This window comes from Ictalurus punctatus, chromosome 1 (genome assembly GCF_001660625.3).
Source record: "Ictalurus punctatus breed USDA103 chromosome 1, Coco_2.0, whole genome shotgun sequence".
Taxonomy (NCBI): domain Eukaryota; kingdom Metazoa; phylum Chordata; class Actinopteri; order Siluriformes; family Ictaluridae; genus Ictalurus; species Ictalurus punctatus.
The window spans coordinates 12,251,503-12,273,162 of NC_030416.2; the positions used below are offsets into that span (position 1 = coordinate 12,251,503).

The 21,660-nt window shown below is 38.6% G+C and overlaps 1 protein-coding gene across 1 annotated transcript in view; it reads right to left on the reverse strand.

The window, feature by feature from the left end:
* LOC108276343 (glutamate receptor ionotropic, NMDA 2D) overlaps positions 1-21,660 on the reverse strand; it is a 107,767-nt gene that overhangs the window by 76,750 nt on the left and 9,357 nt on the right. The window contains exons 2-5 of the mRNA XM_053680975.1: positions 10,661-11,006; positions 10,223-10,429; positions 8,044-8,310; positions 2,211-2,539 (exon numbers count right to left, since the gene is read on the reverse strand). Of these exons, the coding sequence (XP_053536950.1) occupies positions 2,211-2,539; positions 8,044-8,310; positions 10,223-10,429; positions 10,661-10,948 (1,091 nt within the window). The 5' untranslated portion in view covers positions 10,949-11,006. The remainder of the gene's footprint in view (positions 1-2,210; positions 2,540-8,043; positions 8,311-10,222; positions 10,430-10,660; positions 11,007-21,660) is intronic.

Consider the following 21,660-nt stretch of genomic DNA (forward strand, 5'->3'; position numbering starts at 1 on the left):
CTACTGTACACTCCAATGTATCTGTATTATATGCAATAGCAAGTCCAATTCCATCATCAAATTGCAACCACTGTAAAAAGAAATTTGCAGCATTTTTACTGTTTTATCATTCTAGAATTGTACTGTAAACAATTGGGAAATTAGAGCAGTGCATCGGTTTACAGCTAAAATAAAATAAAACAAAGGAATTAATTAAAAAACCAGAAAACACAACGCATAGTGGAATATATAATGTGTTAGGCAAGATTGAGAATAGTGAATATTTTCTCTGTGTCAACATCTCCCAATTATTGGATTGGATCATTTTTTGCCCTTTTTGATGATTTAGGCAAACACAAGCCCTGTTTGATGTACGTTTGTGTGTTTATATGAAGTTTATCTTTCAGTGTGAGTTAATTTGGTGGTAGGGGTCATTGAATTAGTGCAAGCTGATAGAGGAAAGTGGTGGTTCAGTGTTTAATGCATTGAACTACAACTCAGAAGGTTGTGAGTTTGAATCCCAACAACACTTAGCTTCCATGATTGGGTCCTTGAGCAAGACCCTTAACCTTTAACTTCTCAGTTGTGTCCTGTCTCAATTGTCAATTGCTTTGGAAGTGTCGGCCAAATGTAGTGTGCTATGTTTTAGTTTATATACTTTAGATATCTGCTGTTACAGTATATTACTGGAACATCTCATTATTTAAATTTTTACTGTAAATTTACAGTGCCGTACTGGCAAATCTGCTGTTAGGAAATAACTGTAAATTTTACAGTATTTCTTTTTTTTTAAGTGAGGTGGATTTATCCTGGATTTTATGCCTTGCAGCCTTTATAAAAAAAAAAAAAAAAAGTAAAGATTGATTTAACATTATTACATACTTATGAAGGCTTAAAACCAAAACATTTGTGTCCTTCTTACCATTGAATAAATGAATGTTTATTGTGCAGACTTGATGTTTTAAATTACACTATATGGCCAAAGGCTCCCTGGGATAGGCTCCACATTCCTCGTGACTCTGAAAAGGAGTAAGCGGTAGAAGATGGATGGATGGATATGGCCACAAGTATATGTACAACTGACCATCACACCCATATGTTCTTTTTGATCATCCCATTAAATATTTAGTCCCCTCTTTTATAAGAATCTCCTAATAACCTCCACTCTTTTGGGAAGTCTTTCGACAAGCCACAAGTGTATTAGTGAGGTCAGGCACTAATGTCTGGTGAGGAGGCCTGGGGTGCACTCTGTGTTCTAGTTCATCCCCAAGGGTTCAGTGGGGTTGAGGTCAGGGCTCTGTGCAGGCCACTAGAGGTCTTCCACTCCAACCTTGGCAAACCATGTCTTCAGGGCATTGTCATGCTGGAACACGTTTGACCATCTTAGTTCCAGTGAAAGGACATTGTAATGGTACAGCATACAATGGGATTCTATACAATTGTGTGCATCCAATTTTGCAGCAGCAGTTTGGGGAGGAACCATGTATCACGTCAAGTCAAGTCAAGTCAAGTAGACCTTTATTGTAATCACATTCCTATACAATGTGCAGTGAGTTGAAATAACTTATAGGTGGGATGGTCAGGTGTCCACAAATCTTTGGCCATATAGTGCATTTAACCTGGATTCACCATGTTGTTTAATCATAAGCTTTACTTTAACACCTGTCCCATGTTATTTTCTCATCAATGAGCAATTTCCCTTAGTTTCTCATCTTCCATTTCTGTGACCTGCTTGAAAGTCAGAACAGACTGCTTTCTTGCCCCTGGTCTCTCTTACGAAAAAGGAAGAAAGGATGTAATGTGGCCCAAGGATCTCCTATGTTGACTCTAATTACAAGATATGCCATACAAGCTCTTTTTATAACTGCAACAAAACATGTAAAACTGAATACTAAAACAGAACCTTGAGCTAAACAAGATGATATTTAAAAGCAGTGCCTAGGGATATTATAGGCAAAGGAAGTAATTTGTCTACTAAAGGAAAGCTCTGACAATGCAGAATTTTACAGACAATCTGTAGTGAGAGAGATGTGACCAGATTGGTTTGGATTACAGGGATAATTCAACCACAAATAGCATCCCAGCCAGCAATGTATGGCACAAATTCCAGAAATCAGAGTAGATTCCATTCTTTCTTAGGCATATGTTGGTTGAAGTTTAACTTACAACATACACCTTACTGCTCCAGACTCACTATTTAGTTCAAATCATCAATAATAACTCTTCCTTACTTCATTCTTCCGCGAATCTTCTGTGTCCTGTTGCCATCTGTCTGGCAGTTTGTGACAAAGTGAGGCCCACTAGTAGCGCCGTAGTCCTGGCGCAGGGCCATGGCTCCATGAATAAGGACGGAAACGCCCCGGGCGATCCGTTTACGTGCTTCATCTCTCCAGCCCTGAGGCCTCACAGCAAAAAGACGGCTGGGCAGGCCATTCACACCCAACTCAGACAGCGCTGGACCCACAGCAAACCACATATGAGATGCTCCAGCCTGCCCAGCAGCCCATGCTGCGTGAAACACCTGCTCAGCCTCCTCCTGGGAGCAGTACAGCAGACGAACCTGTGAGAAGGGGAAAAGAGAGAGAGAGTAAGTGAATGAGAAAGAGTTAGGGCAGAAAGGTCAATACAGAGAGACACAGTTTGAATACAGACACAACGTGAAGTGAGCAAGAGATCATTTGTGGTGGAAAGACAGAAGATCAGAAATAGGTTAGAGATTTCGGAAAAAGAAAGGACCCAAAAAGCAGACAGAACATGACAGAAGAGGAGCATAGCTAGGTGAAGATCTTTGCATGCATGTCTCAGAGCTCCGGATGAGACAAATAATTCTGATCATAAAAGGGTGTGGCATGTCCCTGGGGAGAAAGATGGTGAGAATCAAAATAGGCCCAGTGGGGAATAAGAGAAATATGTCATTACTTTAGTGCCATATTTTAAAAACATAACAGTTTAATCCAAAAGAAAGATTCTGTAGCTCTTACAGAGATACTTACAGAGATTTCATTAAAAAAAAAAATACATGTGCCTTCAGACATATCCTGGTCAATCACAGCAGTTCTTAGGCCAAACACTAAATTATATACGGACACTCAATATTACAATGTTCTCATGAGTCACAGGTTTCAGAAATGAAATAGTCATCACTCCCCTGTATCACTCTTTGACAAAATAAAGAAACAAGCCCCTCCCACTCATAAACCATACTGTAGTGGTGGGTATTCCAGCTCTTTTCAGTGAGTCACATCATTCGGCTCAGCTCACCAATAACAGCCAACACTTTCAGCTCCCTAATGCCTCATTGCCATTTTAATCATGCTCTAAAAATGCTCTTCTTTGCATAATTATGGCTGAAATTGGTCCATGAAATCTTACTCTGCCTTCTAATTAATAAAATAACAATACTTTGTATTGCATTTTATAAAATTGATTTAAATAATTGCTAAATCAGAAAGCAATTATTTCTGTCTATACATGTACCCTAAGAAAATACAATATGCATCCCTGCATTAATGCTATCATGCCTGCTGTATCTTCATTAAGATGATTACTTTCCATTTATCCTAAAACATACTTTTCTGTATGAAGTACTGTACATCTTCCACAAACAGTAGTGCAGCTCCTCCTGCTGCCTCATACACGCTGTCAAAAAGATGTTTCCATGAAACCAATTCGACTGAATTACATTGCAAGAGTGACGCCACTGCTAGCTAATATATGCAAGTCGTCTCTTTACTTAAAAGAGCCACTTTACTTAAAAGAGCCAACTTATATAGCTGACTCATTCACAAATGACATTGATTATAGAAGGCCAAACCCATATTAGTCTGATTGACATGTCAAGAGGATTTGCATATATTTGTTTGGGCTTTTGTTTTTTTTGCAGACACTAGTGATTTATGTACCAAATGTAAGCACTACATAAACATTTTTGTTTTGTTAGAATAGAAACTTTTTACACTAATGAATCTGCAGCTCTACATAAGATAGAAAGCATCTCGATAACACAGCAACATCCAGGTGTTGATTATGGCATTCCAACAGAGATCTGATTATATGAGATGTTAACTCTAATAGTCTTACTAATGCTCAATCTTACACAAACTTGAATAACGTATTGCACCAGTTCCTTGAAATAATCTGAAGATCAACAAAATGTTGTGGATCCTTTCTAGCTAGCTAACTAATAGATTTGCCAGACCTTATCACTGAGATAATGTGAGAGTCAAAACACTTGAAATATATTTTCCTATGTCAGATATTTTCCCTATAATTCCCTATGTCATGGAGCATGTCATCATTTCAGAGTTATTTAATAAAGTATTTTGAGTGAAGACTCACAAAGTACTGAATAATTCTTCAAACCATATTAGAAGATACTATCAAAATATCTTGAGAGCCTAGTAGCAAGGTTTTCACCCAATGTGTCAATTTTGGTTTGGTAAGTGACTCCGGCTTGTATAAGTAATGACCATGGCATTATAAAACATGAGCATAGCATTATAATACACTGTCTGGTCACAAAAAAGCTCCCTTTTTGGATTTAAATACGAAAATACTTAAGAGCCTATGATTGGATCATTACTGCAGTGATTAATATGTTTCAGCTGGCAACAATTATTTTAAATCTAAATGATGCAGCGTGTAGCTTCTCATTTCTTAAACAACCATGTTGGATGACGTATCCCATGGTCATGGAAAAGATGTTATTGTGTTTCAGAAGGGCAAATTATTGGCCTGCATCAAGCAAAGAAAACAATTAAGGAGATTGCTGAAATCCCAGGAATTGGTTAAGAACCATCCCACACACTATTAAACACAGAAGGAGAGTGGTGAACTTTGAGGAACAAACATGGTCGGAAAAATTAATGTTCAAAATCTTTAATGATCACGATCAGAGTTCTTTACAATGCTGGTTGAAGTCACCTTATTAAAAAATCAACAGTAGAACTCATGGCTACGTTTAATCGTGAAAGTAAGAGCATTTCTACATGCACAATGTGATGAGAATTTACAGGATCTGTGTGGCCTAATCAGACAAAAACAACTTCAATTTGCTAGGGAGCATAAAGATTGGACTGTGGAGCAGTGGAAAAAGGTCATGTGGTCTGATGAGTCCAGATTTACCCTATTCCAAAGTGATGGGTGCATCAGGGTAAGAAGGAAAGTACATGAAGCAATGCGCCCATCAGGCATAGTGCCTACTGGAGCCTCTGGAGGCAGGGTTATGATCTGGGAGTGCTTCAATTGGTCAGGTCCAGGCTCAGAAACATTATGCAAAAGTAAAATGGAGTCAGTCGAGTACCTGAATGTACTGAATGACCAGGTTATCCCATCAATTGATTTCTTTCTTTCCTGATGGCACAGGCATATTCCAGGATTACAATGCCAAGATTCCTTGGGCTCAAATTGTGAAAGAGTGGCTCAGGGAGCATGAGGAATCATTTTCACACATGAATTGGCCACCACAGAGTCCTGACCTTAACCCCATTGAAAGTCTTTGGGATATGCTGGAGAAGACTTTGACTCTCCCGTCCTCTATCTCAGCCAAAAATGCATGCAACTCTGGAAGGAAATAAATGTTGTCACATTGCACAAGGTTGTAGAAACAATGCCACGATGAATGCATGCTGTAATCAAAGCTAAAGGTGGTGCAACGAAATTTTAGAGTGTCTGACTTTTTTTTTGGCCAGGCAGTGTACATTTTTTAAATAAAAGGAAAAAATTAAGAAATTGGGACAATAAAATAACTGTTATTTTGTTTCATTATCTTTGTTGTCCTACATATTGTACTAAGAATCATTAATACATAATTTTGATCCTATCAGCAAACATGACTAATTGTACATTAGTTACACATAATTCTAATGTGCTAAAAATGCCAGAAAGGTTGTTTAAATGTAGAACGGTGAAAAAAACTTAACGAGGACAGTCAGAACTAAAATAAAAATAGAATCATTATTAGGGACAAAAATGGCAAATAGAAGTTTTATTCATTGAAATGTGTTCACACAGTAAAAAAAATCATGGATGGATTAGTAATTAAAATGTGACAATGAGACAAAAATGAGGAAACAGCTAGAGGAAAAGGCTAGAGCTAAAAGAGTGGTCACTGAAAGACAGGTTGAACTTTAGGAAAATTAACTTCACAATATGTCGCAGGCACTAATGGACACAGAATATAAAGACAAAGGAGGCCACTTCATGTTAATGAAGAGATTCATGTATTCATCATTCCCAGGCCATGAGATAGCTTAAAAGATCCTTAATAGGAAAATGGTGATTTTTGCAATGATTTTGTCTTGTTTATACTATATACCTTCATGCTTTTACACTGAAGCTAGCTATACCATTGGTATCAAACATTAGTGTTTCTTCTATATTCGTATTTCCCAATTACAAAAAGCAGTTTTCTCCTGACTTTACTCATCTGAACAGTGTATTCTTCTTCCCATGCCAAAAATACCAATTAGTGGGTTCCATTTAAAAATACCATAAATTATGCAGCAAATAATCCTACGTAAAACCATCTTTTACGATTGCTTACTCATTGGTTTCCTCAACAAATAAGAATGTAGGTGAGTAATAACTCCCTATTTATTGGTAAATACCCATAACACATTCTGATTGGTTGGAGTCTTTTGGCAGTGTAATTAAACTGAAAATTCTTAAGTGTGGAGGAAAGAAATACATAGCATGTAAAACAAAAACAAAAAATCCAAAAAGGCTTGCAAAGAAGTAGAACGAATTCAAACATACATGCACTCATTCCAAATGGCAGCAAGACACACTGACATGAGAGCAATACGAGTTTGAGTGTGTGCAATTCTCTGTGTGAACAAAGTAAATCACTATGTGAGGGAAAAGAGTTTCATGTGGACATGCATGCAAAAGACGCATGGTCTGTGTGAAAGCAGAAGGAAATCTGATATTATATTAAGCACCGGTGAGCACAATTTCTGGCAGTAAGTAAATGTCATGGAGAAAGATTAGGAGTGAAAGAGAGGAGCAGAAAGACTATGGAGAGAAAAGGGAAAACATGAGGAGAGATTGAGAAAGGGACTTTCTCAGAATCAAAAAGATTCTGAACTGTTAATCTTTTATTGGGTTTGGAGTTATAAGGACTAAGTGAAATAGCCAGGCACAGAACACCATGTAAACACATAGAAAGGGAAGAAAGTCTACTTTGTAGACTTGTTATGTTGGGGATGTGCATTTGAAACGGTGTGTCTATTATAATCCTTAACACTCTAGTTTGCCTTTCAATGTCTGTACAGGTGCATACTGGGTATGTGTGTGCGTGTGTGTGTGTATGTGTGTGCGTGTGTGTGTGTGTGTGTGTGTGTGTGTGTGTGTGTGTATGCACGCAATTGTGAGTTCAGGACACACATGGCTGTAATTGAGCAAGACCACTGGCTGCTCCTGTCTGCCAAAGGAATCGGCAGGTCTGGCTGAGGCTAATGCACAAGGCACTGGGCTGCAGAGCCACTAGCACAGAGCTATATTAACACTGACACTGGTGTACCAGTACCCACACAATACAATAACAACCCTGTGAACATACCTCCCCTACCACACGCACGCATGCACACACACTCACACACACAGGGAGACAGACACAGAATAACAACCCATGGCCACAATTGAAAGAAAAAAAAAAAGGAAATGAGAGAGAATGTGCACTCAGGAAGGACAGAGAGAGGTCATAGAGGGAAAGGGCAAAACTAGGAAGCGTGGCTGATGGAAACAAATAGTGATGAAGGATGAAAAAGAAAAGGAATTAGAGAGACTAGGATTCATAGAGTGGGAGAAGGGCAGCAGAGACACTGGGTCAAAAGGAGACACAATGGGAGATGGGGCTATGTAAAAAGAGAAATAGCCAGAGACTAAGAAAAGAAATGACCCAGAGTAGAAAAGAGATGGAGGAATAGACAGACAGATAGATAGACTGTCATAGAATGACAGAAAAAGTTATAAAGAGGGGGTTAGCTGCTGTGTGAGGAGTGAGAGAGTGAGTGAATGAGTAAATAAGTAATGAAAGGAAACATGTCTCTCATTCATCCTTACCTGCGACTCATTCTCCTTCAGCAGTCTGCGTGTGCGAGCTCCGCCTGGGTCATCTGACACATTCAGCATCACCACGCTCCTCTTCTCCCAGCCAATAAAGGAGCCATCTGTCAAACCCTCAACCATAGACAGGAAGTCCTGGTAGCCATGGTGACGCGTGGACACCACGGAAAAGGCTGTCCAATCATACTCCTCAAGCACCTCGAAGATCACTTCCAATTGGAGAGCTGTGGAGGTGCTAAACTGCAGGAAGATAGAGCCGCTCTCCTGCACAATGATGAAAGGAGAAAATAACTAGGTTTTCCATGTCTCCACTCTAATCTTTCACTCTATACGGCATCACAGGGACTGAATTTCTTATCTAATGTTTCTTACGTAATACTAACTACAATTAACTCCAGGGTGATAGAGCCTCTGGCAGAGTAATTAAGGGGGGAGGGGGACTACATTTCCCATGACTATGGTCTCTTCATTTTCAGTTTGCATCATCATGGAAATTGAATTTCTCATCAAGTGTTTCAGAAATATGAGTCCAATGCAGCTAGTAGATGTAGCAACAAGGGGAATGTAACTGTGAATGGGTTTCAAATAGCTGCTGGCACAAACCACCCACAGATTTAAATATCATTTGAGGAAACATGCAGGGCCTGTGGTAGGAAAACCTTGTGCAAGTGTGAAAGCGACTGTAATCTCTCCAAAGTTTTAAAATATATATTTTGTAAGAGAAAATGTTTCTGTCTTAATTTTGTTTTTGTTTTTGATTTATTCCCCCAGTGTAAGTTAAACCATGTTCCATTATAAGTCTTTAGATATTTTCTGACCTAAAATGAGCGAGACCACATGTCACACCTTGTATTTTCTGTGGCTCTATGCTATTATCTTAAAGCTGCATTATCTAACTTTTTTGGTTAAAAATGAACAGTAAGCTTATAATAATGATTTATAATTTGAGCTGTCGGGTCGGATTTTGCGGGAAATCTCAGTTAGACGTCATTCGTCTTTGCAAAGTTACATCAGGTCCCTATATTGCAGGTGTGGGTGCTGCGGATGGTGGAGTGTTTGTACGGGTATCTTGCTATTACAACAGTTGCGTAGAATTTAAACTTGTCATCTAGATGACTGCTTTAATCTGGATAGTTCTAAATGCAATCATCGTTGACATCTGAGGATCAAAACCAAGAAGCTTCGAACTGCGGAGAGCCTGCAGTCAAAAAGGGAAGGGACAGAGCCCGTGCTAAAACAAGAATAAATATCGCCATGGCTTTTGAGAGGTGGCGAAAACTACGAGATCTGAAGGGATTGAAGACATGATGAGATGGCATTTTTCTGCTGGACAGGTAAGACATTTCAGTGGCTCAATCCGTAGCTATTAGATCCTAACATTAGCGCACTTGCCCGCTTGATTCAGCTAGGTATTGTGTTTCTTATGTTGTTTTTTTTGTTTGTTTGTTTTGCTATGGTCAGTGTGGTAAATTGCACTTATTTTCTGCTAGCTATGAGAGTGAGCAACTCACCTCTACTCCAAGAAAACCGTATCCACCACCTCCGTTGTCAAGAATTGGAGCTAATATGCAACTCATATGAATACCTCAAACCATCAGATTCATCCATGCAGAGGAGCAGTGCCAAAGCACAACCCACACAAAACATAACTCTCCAAGTAACTTGCAATTCTATGTTTCAAACACAGATGGCGATAGAGAGTTCAATACTGCAGCTTTAAAAGATGATTCTAGTTCCACGTGTCTATTCACACCCAAGTATAACTTTTTTTCCTGTCTAGCACATGGAATATGACAACAGCCATCAAATATTATCAACTGTTAGCTTTTGAGCAATGCTGACACTTGCCTGAACTGAAATTTTTATTTAAATATTTTATTACCTCAGAAACTTTTTTTGACTGCTTCCATATTCAGTGATGGGCACAATGCCAAGTAGACCCACATCAGCCATTTAAATGTTATAGCAAGTAAGGTTCAGCTAGTCAGTCAACCTATTGGAGGTTGTAGTCAATTTGCCAGATGACTTCAATTTACAAAGGCTTCATTCAAGTCAATGGGTTATGAGAAGTTGATTTTTCATTTCAAAATCTAAATAGCCTCAAGTGAACAGACCCCATCATTTCATTCTGCTGTGAGCACATTCTTAGCCATTAGAGTAATAACCCTCGTCATACCTGTGGCACTCTGCCCAGTCCCGCTCCCCCTCCCACAGCCACAATAGGAAGGCCAGTCTGGGCCGAGACGAATTCCAGCATGGGGGCCAGTGGGCCTGAGGCCAGTGGAAGGGGTCTCTCATCCTCATACACCAGCCCCTGCACAGGTCTGGATGCCAACAGGTCACACAGTTGGGAGAGCAAGCTCCTGGGACTGCTGTCATTCACCTGCAAACAGTTTCAGATCAGTGTTTACAGTTAAATTCACCTCATATGTACTTCTGTGTATACACTATAATCTGAATCTTTATCCAATACACCATATTAAAATCCCACTGTCACTCTCAGCTTCAGCTTTTTTTTTCCAATTTCACATCAGTAAAGAAAACTGTTTAACTACTTGGTTGAATCAGGCTCAGATAAAACTGATCGTAACATATTTCTTCAGTTCTAGCCCACCTGAAGCCAGATGACATTAACATAGCCCCACTTGGTGACAACGCTCTCTCCAAAGCTGCTGTGCACTCGGCCGAAGCCTGGATACAGGACCCTGCCTCCGGCCGCTGTCACTCCCGCCTCATCCTGAGCCACGGAGCCTGCGTGGATCACCGCAATGTTAAAGTGCATCGGTGCCACCTGATCTCGCTCACGCTCTCGGGGGCGGAGCAAGAGGTGAGGGGAGGAGACGACCGGCCCCACCCATTCCACCAGGACCAACAGGAGAGGGAGAGCAGGTACTGTGACCATGGCAACAGAAAAAGAGGGCAGGAGAAGCGGAGCAGCAGGGGGCGCAAATAAAGAACGCCTAAGAAAGAGAAAATAAGAGAAATAGAGCAAAATGGAGAGAGAAAAAAAACAATGATTACGGTCAAATCTAGCCAACAAGGAGTTGGTCAAGAGCCAGAAAGACTGGGTATGAAAAGAAGCAAAAGTCAGGTGACATAAAATTGCACAAGGGAAAGAAAAAAAAAATTAATAAACTTTATTTAGGCCACTAAATGAAATAGAGCAATACTGGGGAGAAAATAGAAACAGAAAGAGACAGAAACTGATAGACAGATATAGCTGTTCTGGAAGGAGACGTATGTGTGTGCATGTGTGTGTTTGTGTGCTTGTGTGCATGTTCTTACAAGCAGCAGATAGATGAAGATTATTAACCATGGTTATTATAGCAAATAAATAATATTAATTAAAATCCTCTGCCCACTGCCTCGTATGTGTACATTGATGCGCACACACACACACACACACACACACACAAAACATTCTGATTTATAAGGAGAACTGGCGTTAATACTGTAGACTCACATTCTCACAAACATACACTAAATTGCACAAACATACACACACACACACACACATATACACTCTTTTACAGATCATTTACAATTTACATACTGTGCACAAATTAGAACCCCTCCTCCCCATCCACTCTCAGTTTCATCCTCCTCTTCACACCCTTCCTCTTCTGCTGACTGTTTCTCATTAATTTTGGTTTATACGCAATCACATCGGGTCATCCAGCTTGACAAAATAATATTCCCATATGTTCTCTGTATTTGTCAATGCTCTCTTTGCTTGTCCCCTTTTTTTACTCTTGTTGGGTTTTTGCTCCATCCATAAGTTTAAAACTACTGAATGATTTTAGGGGAAGCACTAGTGAGTGAGAGAGAGAGAAAGAGAGAGAGAGAGAGAAAGAGAGAGAGAGAGAGAGAGAGAGAGAGAGAGAGAGAGAGAGAGAGAGATGGACAACAAAAGAGAAATTAAAATGTTGTTTGTTAGTAAGAGTTAAGTATAGTACTAATGATTAAGAAGAGTGAAAAGAAAAGAGGAGGAGCAAAAAAGAAGGGGGAGCGGAAGAATTAAATATTGAGAGAGAAAGAACAGGAGAAAAGCTGATTACCAGGATGTGTGAACGTGTGAGGCTTACACAAACAAACTAGCAATCGTATGGTATTTGTCTGAGAGTGTGTGACTGGCAGTATAACACAGGGACAGGCTGAAGAGACACACTAAGCAGTCGATAAAGGCTCCTTTAAATAAACTGTAGATACACCATTTCATTTTAAAATTGCAGCGATGTATTGTACAGTAAACAGAAGTGATGATCTGAAATGCAACGAAATTTCGGCCCTTGCAAATCTTCAAAAATGAAAATTCTGGCCTAAAAACAGGCCTAAGGAATCAGATCTAACATTTTACAAATCATTTTAATGGTAATGAAATATAGAAAGTGAATAAAAATGCTGACTGTTTCCTTTTCTTTACATTTTGAAGGAATCATTTTAGAAAGTTGATTTCATTTTAACAGGTTATTTACTCTCTACTCAGTTTAGTCTAGAACTAACTTTTATCAATAATAAAAATAATGAAAGGTATTTTTTCCTAAATTACCTTGCAGGGTTTAATAATTAAAAAAAAAAAAAATCTTTACTGACACAGTGTGTCCTGAATTTTGGGTTTGGACAGAAATTTACCTTTTGTTATATCACTAGTACAATTAAACATACATAAATGCAAAATAGGGATAAACATGTGGCATTCACTCTTCACTATGCTAACAAATTTGTAAATTTCTTGACTACTAATGAAAATAAATATATTGTGTAATAAAATGGAATGGCACAGGAAAAAAGTATTGAACATGCTTCTCCAAAGCAAGGTAAGGCAAGGAACCAGCTGAAATCCGTAAGTAGTTAGAAAGTAATTATACCTCCTATCTATGCAAATTAATATCAGCTGGGTTAGCAAATTGATGGTCTATAAAAAGGCGTTTTGTTACCAAGGTTTCACACAAGAAACATCTCATGATGGGTAAAAGCAAAGAGCTCTCCCAAGACTTTCGCAACCTTATTGTTACGAAACATATTGATGGAATCGGATATAGAGGTATTTCAAAACTTCAGAATCCTCCAGTAAGCACCATTGGGGCCATTATCCACAAGTGGAAGCAACATCACTCCATCATCAAACGGCCAAGCACAGGAGCTCCTCGCAAGATTTCTGACCAGGGAGTCAGAAGAGTAACCCAAGAGCCAAGGACCACTCGGAAAGAGCTCCAGAAACACTTGGATTCAGCAGGTACCATCGTTACAAAGAAAACAACAGGCAATGCACTCCACTGCTCACGCTCACCCCGTAAGACTCCATTACTAAAGAAAAGGCATGTCGTAGCTCGTTTAAAGTTTGCTACAACTCATTTGGAAAAGCCTATGAAATACTGGGAGAGTGTAGTCTGGTCAGACGAGAGCAAAATGTAATTTTTTGACTGTCATACTATACACCATGTTTGAAGAAGAAATGGCATTGCACATCACCCTAAAAATACTATACCAACAGTGAAGTTTGGAGGTGGAAGCATCATGGTGTGGGGCTGTTTTTCATCGCATGGTACTGGCAGACTTCATATAATTGAAATAACAATGAATGGAGCCCTTTACCGGGAGATTCTTGAGAAGAATCTGCTGCCATCCACCAGGATGATGAAGATGAGATGCGGGTGGATGTTCCAGCAGGACAATGATCCAAAGCATACAGCAAAGGAAACTCTCAATTGGTTTCAGAGAAAAAAATCAAGGTGTTAGAATGGCCCAGTCAATCACCTGACTTAAAGATTTAAAGACAATATTTTTAGAAGAATGAGCCAAAATCACACCTGAATACTGCGGCCCATTCATTTCTTCATACAGGAAATGTCTTGAAGCTGTTATTACAAACAAAGGCTTCTCCACTAAGTACTAAATGAATTTCAGTTAGTCTGTTCAATACTTTTTTCCTGTGTCATTACTCTTTATTACACATAACTTTATTTATGGACTTTAATGTTTGGATTTCTTTATATATGCGGATTTCTTGAGTTAATACTGATGTCTGGTGAAACTTTCATGTGAATAGCCTCATTTGAAAATATATTTCCGGAACAAAATGTTGACACGTTCAATACTTATTTCCCCCACTGTATGAGTTTCACCTGAAACATGCAACAACAACAAATAAATAAAAAAATAAATAAATAAATAAATAAATAAATAAATAAATAAATAAATAAAACGGAGTGACAGCTCTACTGGAAATGCCTTGTTGATGAGAGAGGTCAAAGGAGAATAGCCAGACTGGTTTATGCTGGCAGGGGATATAGAGTAACTTTTTACAACTATGATTATGCCTGAACCTTAAGGTGGAAGAGCTACAACAGCAGACAACTGCAAAGTGTTCCACTCCTGTCAGCCAAGAACAGGAATCTGAGGCTATCATGAGCACAGACTCACTGAAATTGGACAGGTGAACACTGGAAAAAACATTTTCCAATCTACAACTGTGCAGTTTCTGTGAGTCTATGCCCACTGTAGCCTCAGATACCTGTTTTTGGCTGACAGGAGTGGAATTTGTTGTGGTTTTCTGCTGTTGTAGCCCATCCGCCTCAAGGTTCAATGTTTTGTGCATTCTGAGATGCTTTTCTGCTCACCATAGTTGTAAAGAGTGGTTACTTGATTTACCATCACCTTCCTCTCAGCTCAAACCAGTCTGGCCATTCTCCTCTCACTTCTATCATCAACAGTGCATTTCTGTCTGCAAAACTGCTGCTCACTACATGTTTTTTTGTTTTGTTTATTTTTTATTTTATTTTATTTTTTTACCATTCTGTAAAAAACTCTAGAATCTGTTGTACGTTGAAAATCCCAGGATATCAGCAGCTTCTGAAATACTCAAACTAGCCCATCTACCATGCAGTGATCATAGTAGCGGTCAATGTCACGAGAACCGATACTTCGGTACCAAGTCAGTACCAACATTCTTAAAAGGTGACGGTACTTGTTTTTCTGCAGTAGCATAGGTTCCATTGGTAATGAAGGTACAGAGGTTGCAATTCTTACGGAACTGATGGGGGCAGCAAATATGCGCAAGTGTTTTAGTCAAACCACAAGTGGTAAAGAAGAAGAATGCCTACAAGTACACAGGAAAAACTGCAGAAGATGGTGACAAGTTTATCTCCACCGCGACTCGTTGAGAGGAAAGGTAAGAGTCAAATATGGAAATACTTTGCAGTCAAGGTGGATGACAACAAACATATAATTGATGCTCTGAAGCCGGTGTGCAACAAATGCTAGTGTTCATTTCAAACAAAGTGAGGAAACACCTGGAATTTGGTGAAGTACCTGAAAGACGGGCCCTAAATTATGTTTGTTTGAGGCAGCTGGCATTGTGGCCATGAAACCAGCTAACGTTATGCTCCATGTAATGTTTGTGATAGCCTGTTATTTGTTAACGACGCGAACACATTGCAGTGTTATAAACTACCTCCTAATGGGCCACCATGCAGCCCGTGTCCTGTCAGCTAAATGTAGCCTAATGTCACTAATAATTATTCAAATGTTCATGCTTTTAATAAATCTTTTTGGCCTGCCACCATATCAGTGAATTTAAACTAATGTTTGCATTCTTAGTATAAGAGGTGTGTGTGTGTGTGTGCGCACGTGTGTGTGTGCGTGTATGTGTGTGTGTGTGTGTGTGTGCATGCGTTTAGGAGTGCACCTTAACACTTGTAGCCTTCACTGTTTTATTAGTCATTGTCAGACAGTGTTTGATCGATAAAATATCCCCCTCTCTCTTTTTGCCAGTATCAGCCAGAGGAGTATGTCCTCCAAGAGAGTTTTTTTTATTTTTAATTTTTTTATACCACACTGTGGTATCGATTTTGGTATTGAGTATCATGTACTTTTGGTGGTATCGGTACCGACTACTAGATTTTTGGTATCGTGACATGCCTAGGTCATAGTCAATGAGATCACATTTTTTCTCCATTCTGATGTTTGACGTAAACATTACCTGAAGCAAATGACCTGTATCTGCATGATTTTATGCACTGTGCTGCTTCCACATGATTAGTTGATAATTGCATGAATGAGCAATAGGGTTACTATTAAAGTGACTTAAATAGAACATATGTAAGTAAATTGAATTAAATATTTAAATATTTATAAGTGATTGTATGTTGCGTGTTAAACAGTGATGTTCCCCTGAGCTAGCCGTACTGTACATCACGAAAAGTTGAACTGGTAAAACTGAAAAAAAATTCAAACCACAATCAACCTTGCAGAAATAATGAAAGTTCAAACGGTTCATTTGGTAGTCCGTTGGCAAATATGCAAGGATGTCTCATTTATCCAACACATTGTTTCAAACAAAACTTGACGAATAATGAAAAATATTTTTCTTTTTATGTCAGGACATCATTTTTAATTCAGTGACTATATCTTGCTTCACTGATTCAGAGTATTGTTTTCCTGTTGAACATATGAATAGCCAGTCAAATTGCCACCTACATGCTTCTGATGCTTGTGGCCAGAATAAAAAAGTATCAGGTGTACTTCAGGCCTGTATGTAGAGTATCTGAGTTTGAGAACTCCAGAACACTAACATATACAGACATTTCACATATACAGACTCATCCTTTGGTGATGAACAAATATCTAGGTGAAATTACAGCATATAGTATTATTTCTATGGTTACGAAGCCTAGGTAGACCTAACAGTTTTATGATCGTATTCTGCATTACTTCATTATTTTCCATGTGATGAGAAGACCTCTCTGTATTTCAGGACAATAGGGCATATAGGAACTTAAATAAATTGTGTTCATTTGTCCTGTGTCATTTCCACTATTGGTGAATGACCAACATAATATCAATTCTAATCATGTATTGTGGCCTGTGACACTTACCAATGTCATTCTACATCATTGTCATTCAGGACCCATTCGTGGCATTTATGATACAATTATCTAACAGTTTCCAAGCTGCATCCTATTAAAGCCAGATCCCTAACAAAGATTAAGGCAATACCTGGATAAAAACGTTTTTGTTAAATGGCAAAACTCAACTGAAATCTGAAGCACTCCCTTCATATGCAAGATACTCCCAGCAATAAAGATTATAAAGTCCACATCATGATTTTGTACATCAATAATTAATAATACATGCATTCATATTGCTGTATGAGGCTAGAAGCCACCCACATCCAGCCAGAACAGTAATATCACACCCTGATTTCTGATTCACTTTCTATGGCTAGTTTGAAGCTAATTGGTTCTTACTTTGATCATATTCAGTATTCAGTGAGATGTGCATAGCCTAGATGGATCACACAGTGATTTTTGAAGTGGTGTGTGTGTGTCACAGTCCAGTGTAGAAATATCTCACACACACACACACACACACACACAGATACACTTGCACAAACACATTATGCATGCATGAGTTTACACAGACGCACAGGCACTCATGCATGCACACACACACACACACACACACACACACACACTCATAATCTCATGCATACTGTACAGGCTCAAGCTGATGTGCATTATGCAAATGTAAAACACCTGAAAGCGCACACACACACACACACACACACACACAGTCAAACACACTCAGGCCGTCTGGATCTTGATTCGCGCGGTGCTCGTTACGGCTGGCAGCACGACTGGATCTCCAGCAGCGCACAACTGCCAGGGTGCAGCGGCACTGGCGTCTTTCTCCGCTGTGCGGGTGTAAACACCTGTCATAAAGCATCGCGCCCACACCCTGATGACCGCCGCTATCTCAACTACTTCATCTGACAAACGACCATGCCATCAATTATGTGCTCAGACAGCAATAACAAAAACCAACATTGTTCTAGCCCACTGTACATGACAGTTAATGCACTATTTATACACTGTACCACTGTTCAATCTATTAAAGGAATACAGGACTGGCCTAATGCAGAACTACAGTGAACTTCAATTACAGCACAGCATACAAAGCAGTAGGGCAAGAGCTATATTAAATGTAATCTTACCAGCAAAGCCAAAGCTATGCACACCCCCCCCCCCTTTTTCCCTTCTTTTCACAATATAAAATTGCCTAGCCACTGATGTCTGTCATCATACTATCTGAGAGACCACTTGTGATGTGTGGTTTCAGTTTCAGAGCCTGAGAATTCGCTATGTAATACACTTCAAAAGCATTCATTCATACATTATTTAATAATAATCACTGTCCAGCTTAGTGCATATGTGCTTCTGAGTGTATTTTAAAGCTTTGCAGTCAGTATACTGTAAGCACATCAGACATTTAAATATTAAAGCAAATAAGTCTCAGCAAGTCAGCCAGTATACTATATACACAGCTCGCAGTTGTAATCTTATCACCTCCAGTGAATTACATAATTGCAGTGGTGTAACAGGGCTCAATATACTATCTTCCTCCTTTGTCTGTAGCGCTCTTACCCAGGCACTCACTCCACTCACTAGCACAGTGAAATGGTACTGGAAAGTAACTAATAAATGCCTCTTGTGTTAGTACTGCTCTGTTCCTCTGAAAGATTACTGAATCACTCAATAGCCATTGGTTAAAGTAATGAAATTCATACATTTGACATCAGTACATTTCAGTGCAATTACAGAGCTGTAACCTATTATCGTGACACTTAAAAGATTCTTCTAAGGGATTTAGATGCAATGCACTGAATAGTATGAAATTAACAGATGTGACAGAAATTGATATGAGGAAGTAAATTAGATCAGAAATCCTTTCATTTCTGTTTGACCTTATTCCACCATAGTTATTAGGCTGATATTTGTTTGTTTCTTTGAAAACTAGGTTTCCACGCTGTTGTCAATTAATCTGCAATTTTAAAGCATATGTGAGGTGACTTGAAACAAAAGTACACCGAGGGGTTATGTGACTTCACTTCAACATAAATTATAAGCCTCTTCAACAAAAATTCCATCCCATTAAATGGTTCTAAATCAAAGTCAAATTAATCATGTGCTGTCCAGTGGGATCACTGAAAGTGACAAAGATTGAATGGATTTCTATCAGAGACTCTGGTTTTGATCAATTTTCCTGAAAATGCACAAAAATTGTCTTTCACAGCGATGTTTGTTGGTAAATAAGACCTTTTAGTTGTACTCATGTTCGATGCACATGAACCCAAGAGGGCTTTGGCTGGATACACATAGTGATGACATCACATGAAGCATCTTGGCTCAAATTTGCGGTAATTTAGAAAAAATAGCAAGCTACTCTGAATATTTGCTTGATTTTGCATTCATTTCTGCGATCGCAAAATCCTGAAGGGACTGTTTATTCATGAGATCACACAGTAGGGTAAAGACTTTTCTTTTTTTTGCTAGAAACTAGCAATGGTTAACTATTATAAGAATCATAGCTGCTTTGTTTTATGGCCTGATAAAAATTTCATCAAATCATTTTCTTCAGTTTATATTCACTAGCAGAGTTGAGGACTCCTCATGTGCAACCCATTTACAAGCAGTCTTTTTGCTGTTTTTTTCCTCTTTTGTCTCTATATATATTGCTCTGAAAGCTACTTGAGTGAAGAAACAGCACATCCCTGTAAAGCCCAGTATCTGAGCATGCTGTGCCTCTCTCCTTGTCTCACAGAATCCATCTAATCCAACTGTTTGCTTTGACCCATTCACAAAAACATATTTATAAAAAAAAATCCTCATTCAGAAAAGCACCAAACCTTCATTTAAAAAAAAGCCTCAATTCCCTCAAAAAGTTTCCCTCATTTCACTCACATTAAAAAAAGGAAAAAATTATTTGCAAACCTCCATTAAAAACAACTTTTCTACTCTCTCCTAATTCTCCTAACCCTCCATTCACTCTATTTAATTTAACCAAGCACTTTTATACTCTATTCTGTACTGAACATTAGTCTGTTTCTTCTAAAGGTATAGGGTCCTTTCATTTGACCTCCAATTACAGCACAACTCCTAAATTTCACTGTAGCATATTTCACTAATGGCAGCTGCATATCCACCTCTGCTTAGCCTCATTCACAAACATCCATGGCTGTGTCCCATTTTCTGCTCCCTTCTTACAAAGCTGGCTGCTTTTCAGAAGCATTGCGATGATGAATAGCTTCCCGAACACCTCTATTAGCAGGTAGTTGGCTCTGTAGAAGCTTCGGCAGGGTGGATCAGCACTATGCAGCTATTTGGCAGTAGGTGCTGGGTGCTAGACTATGTGCTGAGCTTGTGGGCAAAAACTAACACAGCTGGTCTAGCTGCCAGGTTCACAAGTCTGTACTGCATGCTGTACGAGTGGGTGGTTTGTAGCTTAAACACATTTTAACCCACTGAACTCTCAGAATTGATCGGCATCTCCAGACTTACATCTCTCTATATACCTTTCCTATTAGTTTCACGCTATAATTTATAACAATTAGTGACTAATATGCTTTTATGAATAACTGAATATTATAAAACAGCACAGTTGAATTCCTGACTCTGAAGATGTTGATTCATTTTCCATAACATCACACCTCGGACAGTAGTTCCGACTGCAAAGCAAACAACAGGTTTATATCATTGCGCTCGTTCTAGAACGTTATTGTACTTGTATGGTGGACACTCCAAATGAAGTGACTGAAAATGTTTAATAATTTTTGACATGGTGAGGTTTTTTGTGAAGAAATATTTATTTAGCATTTTTGGTCGCTGTTTCCAGCTGTATTGTAGCTGTACCTTAAAGTTCTCAGACATAAGAATGTCTTCAACAAGGAGGGCTTTGTGGTTTCTTGGTAACATAACAAGCTGCATTTTTATTGTCTTATTAACTTCAAGAGAGAGGAAAAAAGAGGTTGATGCAGAAACAAATGTTTATAGCTGTAATAACATAGGTGATAAGAAAGAACTTCTTCCTACTTGCGGAAATTCTAAAATATTTGGCATAGCTATAAACAGATAAGAAGTATGGTACAATGTTCTTTTATGTTAGCATTGGCAAGCTGCTGTAGTAGGAAAAAAAAACACATACGTGCTGTTATAGAAAAGTAATCCTAAACAGTTCAACGAGTACCCCTTAAGTTCTCTTGATCCAATTTAAAATCACATTTTCAAAAAAATATATATATGAGTAAGAAGAGTGCTTAAAAGTGGATTCTATCCAAGGGGAAATTTAAACAACATGCTCCAAGCCATCTTGTAGCTAGAAAACATGTTAGAAATGAATTTGCAGCCATTTGACTCAGTGGTATTCTAACCTTGAGGGAATAGAGAGCGCAGAAAATGTGAAAACATGCTAGCTCCAATATTCTCACAATTCCACAATATAGTTTATCTCAAACCCTGATTAAATCTTATCATTTTATAAAAAGTATTCCTTTGTTTGGAAGCCCTTTGTTGTTGGTTATTTACAGAACATCTAGGCTCATAACACCAAAATACTTCCTACAGCAACAAGCTTATTACTATCTAAGAGATGGTTAGAAATTTTCACAAAATATTGTCATATGTCCTATAGCCAAGATCCTTATGAAACCATTCCACTATCAAAATTATTTTAATGCATTCATTATGTATAGGATAAAACATTTTAGAGTGTGCTGTATAGAAAAATAATTAACGTAGACATGAGGTGATACCACACTGAAGTTAGTAATTTTCCTAT